At 35.6% G+C, this 6,445-nt stretch overlaps 1 protein-coding gene across 1 annotated transcript; it reads left to right on the forward strand.

Moving 5' to 3' along the window:
• Positions 1-675: 675 nt before the first annotated feature.
• On the forward strand, positions 676-5,450 carry LOC119192668 (mitochondrial folate transporter/carrier-like; the record flags this gene model as incomplete). Its single annotated transcript, XM_037446467.1, has 3 exons — positions 676-795; positions 1,076-1,221; positions 5,278-5,450. Coding segments are annotated over 3 exons (417 nt in total), but the record flags the coding sequence as incomplete, so codon positions are not given.
• Between the last annotated feature and the right edge of the window lie 995 nt (positions 5,451-6,445).

Here is a 6,445-nt window from a genome sequence, read left to right on the forward strand (position 1 = left end):
AATGGGGTATGTTATGTTTCAAGGAAATTTTTCGCTTTTATGACATAATTTTAGTCGAACTATTTTTTTATACAAAAGAAAGGTACACATCTCAGGTGTATTGACTTGCGGCAGGCGACCAGTCGCAATAATTAAGCAATTTTTTTGTGCGACACATTTATATAGGGTGTTGCAATTGCGACGAGCACACAATAGACGATAAAGACATGGCCCTAGTATTGCACAACTAACCTGATTCTTTATCCCGTATCCCGTAATTTAATTCCAAAGGTGTTATATAATATTGATGTCATCTAGGTGCAAGATTCTAATGATAAATTGAGATCGATATTGCTACCTACTATTATGACATTAGTACTGAGTATTCTGCGTCATTCGGAAAAAGGAAGAAATTAATTTTGATTGTGTTGTTTTTACCGTATGACAAAGTAATTCTACTGCACCTGATGGTAAATGCGGTCAGATAGAGTAGATTGACGAGATATTATTCTTCGCCAGTCGAGGTAATTATGCCGGCCTATTTAAAATTGGATGTACTCAGGCTCATCTCTGAACGCGACCTACTACGTTGGGTTTTATACCTTGTGAACGGTGGTCGCCCTCCAACCCGATACGAATATTCTTCAACCATCACATTGCAGACTTCCGTAGTTATAGTAATGTTTGTGTCGTGTATTTCAGGGTTTCGTGCCGGGCATGTTCGGCGTGTCGCACGGCGCGCTGCAGTTCATGGCATACGAGGAGATGAAGAACAGGTACAACCAGTACAGGAACCTGCCCATCGACATTAAACTGGTGAGTCACTATTGACCGATGATGAGTATTATTTGGGTTTTAAAGTATAAGTAGTCGTTAGGATTTATATTCTGTGACACGTTGGGACCTGATGGTAAGAATAGTGTAACTCAAATATAATTGAAAAGATACAGACGATCTTTGGACGGTAGCCGTGTACGCTGGGTGACGTCTGAAGGCGTTTCTTTATACCTGTTTTAGTTTACTAGATATTTGAATAGTCCCGTTTATTGTGAAATGAGCCAGTTTATGATTGTGCACTGGTCCGGTGGTGGCGCAGACGTCGCTGGAGTACCTGACGTTCGCGGCGGTGTCGAAGCTGCTGGCGGCGGGCGCGACGTACCCGTACCAGGTGGTGCGCGCGCGGCTGCAGCACCGCGGCGCGCGCTACCGCGGCGCGTGGCACTGCGTGCGCGACACCTGGAGGTACGAGCGCCTGCGCGGCTTCTACAAGGGGCTCGCGCCCTACCTGCTGCACGTCACGCCCAACATATGTCTCGTCATGCTCATTTGGGAGAAATTCACCAACAACGACTGAACCGCGTCCGCGTCCGCGTCCGCGCCACACGTCTGCGACTCTGATGGGATTTATTCTTAGGTTATGTGTTTGGCGACAGATTTTTTGTGTTTTCTAGTTTTGTGCTTTACCTTGACTGAATAACGGCCGTTTTGTGACTGCGTAAAAAATTATAGATGATGCAATATTCAATTCAAAATGACGATAAGTAGAAATGTGGTGGAGATTTTATTTCAGAATCTCTTAAAAAGTCTGTTTGAAAAATCTAAAACAACGTCAATGTAGGTCATTAAATCAAAGAACAATTTAAAATATCCATCTAACTATCTCCCTCGCACGCATACATCATAAAGTAGTGGCGTCACACTCCGCCATGCAACCTTGTTCTGTTATTCGGTACTAAATTAAACTTCAATAATTGTTTCTAAGTGATTTTTCATTGAATAGATATAATAAAAATATTTTAGATGTTATATAACTTATCATACTAATATTGAAGAAAGAATTAACTACCCTATTAAAAGTTTAAACAGAAAAAATCCTTTAAATGTATATCTTATGATGAATTCTTTAAAAACAATATAATGTTGATCTATTCATCTAACGTTCTTTCTATGGAATGTTTGACTAATGTAAGTGATTAGTGTGTAAGCGGAATCTAATTTATTAATTAATCTAATTTATTTATGTCTTTGTTTTGCATTTTTGTGTTTTGATGATGACTTGAACTTGTCATGTTTTTTTAATATTTATAGTTATGACATTATGACATTCGCACCGTCAATGGACACTTTGGCACAGGTTCAAAGTTTAATGGAAATAGTGTTTGCATCATAGGTTAAAATTATATTGTATTTGACAAAAAATATTGTATAACAATACATTAGTGTCTAGGTGTTTCTATGTGACAGTCAGTAATACCAACGGAAAAATGACGTAACAGTTTTGGAAAATATAATTGACATTAAAACGCAGTTTCAAAACAGAAACGGAAGATATTTTTGGAGTGGTGTGAAACGACTGGAGCAGCGACAAGCTTTGGACCCTGTACGGATGGTCGAGCCACGAGCCGGCATTCTAAATTCGTGGGTTTATTCGCTAGATAAGAAAGACCGTAAAATATTCAGTAAAAGTTTGTATTGCTGACTGTATATAAAAATAAAATAACAATTTGTAAAAATCTAGTCTCCACGGCATATGTTGTGTTTTCTTTTTGTTTACAGACAATAACCTTAATCAACGATATATCCCATCAGATCGCGGCTGATTTTATTTTACAAAGCTGGCAACACCGCAAGGTTGTCAAGCGTAGCACAATTTAGTTATAATTTGAATATTTTGTGATAGTAGGATATGTACTTATTATAATTCGTGTTGGTGTCTTTCTTCTAAGTATTTTATAATCAAAAGACACTTTCTAAACGATACATGTGTGGTGAGACGTTAGGTTCACACAACTTTGTTCCAATCTGCACATGGTTTAAAGTACATTTTCGATTGAAGCAAAGTTGTTTAAAATGCTTGATGTTATGTACCCCCGCCTGTATGTTAAGATCAAAATCAATATGCAAAAATATTAAATATATAATCTCATTTCATCCTCAGCAAATCGTAGTACAATCACGCACACATTCGCATACATTTGATTCATAAGCGTAAATTATGTAGGTTTGAGTATTTATTGTCTTTTCGAAAAAAAAATAGTTGTCTTTGACGTACGAGTGAAACTAGTACTGTCAGTTTGACGTTAAATGTCATTTTATTATTACAATCGGGCTTGTATGGGGTTGCTAGCGGTGAAAAACATGCGTCTCTTGTAGAAAAAATCTACCAAAGAGCCACGTTTTTTGGCAACCCCGCGTAATTTGTTATTCATCACGTTTTAAGTAATACTAGAGTAATTAGGTTTTAAAATTGTAGATGTGTTATTGTATGAAGCCTGACGCGTTCTGGCCGAAAACATGTTGAAAATATCGAAAAAAATATATACCAAAACGAAATGTGATGAGTTTTGAAAAAAAAACTAAATACAAATTGTTTGACAGTTAGTTTTATGTAGGGACGCTTTGTGACAGGACGCTGTTTATATTATGTAATATAAATAAAACAAATATTTTTCTGAATTGCAGTATATTTTTTTATAATTTCTCTTTGTGACCATAATGAGTTGTTTGAAGATTTATTACTAAATTGTTTAAAGGTTTGCCAGTAATCAAAACTCCCATCCCAATTTTTTGTTCATTACTAAAACAAAAACTTTTTGGAAAATAAAATCATTTTTCACAGTTAATCTAAGAATGATAATATTGAGGTTATAAATAGCCTGCTGTCACAAAGTTGCCGCGACGTGGGGTGGCGTTAGTTGATTATATTCGGTGGCTGGCCACCATATCAATTTTAAGACGTAATATTATTATATTTTTATAATTATCAATAGTTAAAGTTCCACTGTTTCGACTCGCCTATTCAATTTGTGTAATCAATAAATGATAGCAAATTGATTGGCTGTTTGTTTTATTTCGGAAATATGGTGGATATAGACTTCGTCTCAATACCGGATTGTCTCAAAACAGTATTGGAAAATGAACTTTATTTATGTGGCATAAAGTATTTTTATATTATATTTAATATATAAATTACGAATCAATTTAAAATTTATGCAATGTAAAAAGTACTCTATGCCGCGTGGTTTTTTTAATACAGAGGCGATGTGGTGTTGAGGCGATATGTATGCGTCAACTTAAACACTATAATCGTAGTCCTTTTTAAACAATTGTAGAGAAACAAATATGAACTTTATGAAACATATATTTGAGTTTTCTCACACACGATGAATAAGAAAGTTCAGTTTTACACGTTCTTGAAGCCCGTTCAGATCGGCCTCGCCAAACTACGACAATGTTGACATCCATCCCGATCGAGGTTGAAACAATCATTTTATACTCAAATTACTTTTATTTACTTTCATCTAGTATAACTAGTATATATCTTATCTAGTATACTTAAATTGAAATTTATAATTATTGTCTAGTTTGGCAAGTCCATAGGCTTTTAACACGCGTTGATTTTTACGCCTTTTATGTCGATAATAAATAAATAAAAATTACAACACTATATTTTAATATTATGTACTATACAACACGCGTTAAATGCCAACCTGAATGTGGCTTTATATGTACAGTATCAGACACATCAAATTATTGAAGATGCTTATATATCCTATATATTTATATATGTATATGTGAAAAAGGTAAGTACAACATACAGTATTGTAATGTATTTTTTATATATGTAATACATTGCGATGTCAATTTAAAAATTCGATGAGGGACAAATGGAAAGTTTTCTTTGCTAATCAAAATTGGCATAACCTGCTATACACACTGAAAATTCTTAGGAAACGATAGTACATACACCTAGGCACGGATCTTGAGCGCTACATAATTACTAATTTCATGGAGGGACGTAATATACTTGCGTAATGTCAAAGACTGCGAGGTGGTCCAACGACAATCAAATTTCTTTTTTATTGGCATAACAAAGTGACCACACTGCATCTGATGGTAAGTAGAGTAGGGTCCAAATAGAGTATTAATTGATGAGAGATGTTTGTCCTTTGCTTGTCACAATTATGCCGGCCTGTTTGAAACCAGTTATACTCAGGCTGGGGTGAAAGCGACACTTACGTAGGCCACTTTGGCACCTATTGTAGGGTGGTCGCTATCCGGGCGGGTACGACTATTCTACCACAAGCAAAAATATAAAGTTTTAAATAGCTTTTCCCACTGTTTACTGATCTTTATATTTTTCAGATTCAAAGTCAGTACTCAAGATACGTGCCTCAAATTCTATGTAATAAAAATATATTATATTGCTTTCATAATAAATAAAACCGCAATATGCAACCATTTGTCTCGCATCGACATCGCGCTAGTTTCGACATTACAAGTGCAACCGTTCCGCAGGTACGAGGGCTGTCGCGGATTCTACAAGGGTCTGAAGCCGAGCCTGGTCCGCGTGGTGCCTGCGACCATGGTCACCTTCCTCACATACGAGAACGTGTCGCACTATATGCTCAAACGCTCTGAGCTAAACGCTTCTTACGCCGGCACGTAGAGCTTACATTTGATAGCTCAGGGTCGCCTTGACTAAATCAGTGTGGATGCGAAAGGGAATAAAAATAAAAGTAAAAGGGAAAGGGAAGTTAGAATATATGTCACAATGATATCCCTGGGTGAGACTAATTGACTTCTTTTGTGACATTTTGTTTTATACATATATAAAAACAGCACGTTGTTTCTGCTTTTGGAAATTTGTTAAAACTTTTCGATAAACAAATGTCGCATAAGTCAATTAGCCTTTTACCAGTCATAAAATTACCAAAGGTGAGACGTACTTGCTGTAGAAGCATGTCAAAAAACGAGTTAAGTATATTATTATTAGCGATATGAGATTATTTATTCCTTTTTGTTTATCTCTAAATTATTATTTTCCTATTTCCAATTTTAACTACCCGACAGATAATATATCGTCTAGTCGGTAACATGTTTTGAGTTAGGTAGAAAAAATATCACAATATTAAATCAAGCTTGTATTAAAAATACATTGTACAAATAATGCCATCACTTTTATATCCTTTCATAAACAGTACTTTTTTATTTAAATCAGATGTAGTCTTATATTTTAAAATTAAGATTTAATATAGAGTATTTTAATAATTCAACAACTGGTAATATATAGAGCGTCTGGTATTGAAATAAACAAAGCAAATAGATAGTAATACTTGCACAAATTTTATCAATCTGTCGAAACAGACGGCAACTGTGTGACCACTGCCTGCCTTTTCTGCACGTTCGTCGCATTGTGCAGAAATCATCTAATCCAAATCTGTGACGTGGGACTATCAGAATTCAAGGAAAGACAACCACCACTCGAGCTTCCTTTATCTCTTTCACACATATGACAGTATTTAAAGGATGGGTAACGTTCAGGTATATCACAGAGAATGCAACCGCCTTACTGCAGAGTACTGCCATATTGGCCACAATTCTACAGTAATATTATCAGCATTTTAATTATTATAATTAATTATAGAATTTTCACTTGTATTCTTAGACAGAATATGACCTACTT

This window comes from Manduca sexta, unplaced genomic scaffold (genome assembly GCF_014839805.1).
Source record: "Manduca sexta isolate Smith_Timp_Sample1 unplaced genomic scaffold, JHU_Msex_v1.0 HiC_scaffold_3059, whole genome shotgun sequence".
NCBI lineage: Eukaryota > Metazoa > Arthropoda > Insecta > Lepidoptera > Sphingidae > Manduca > Manduca sexta.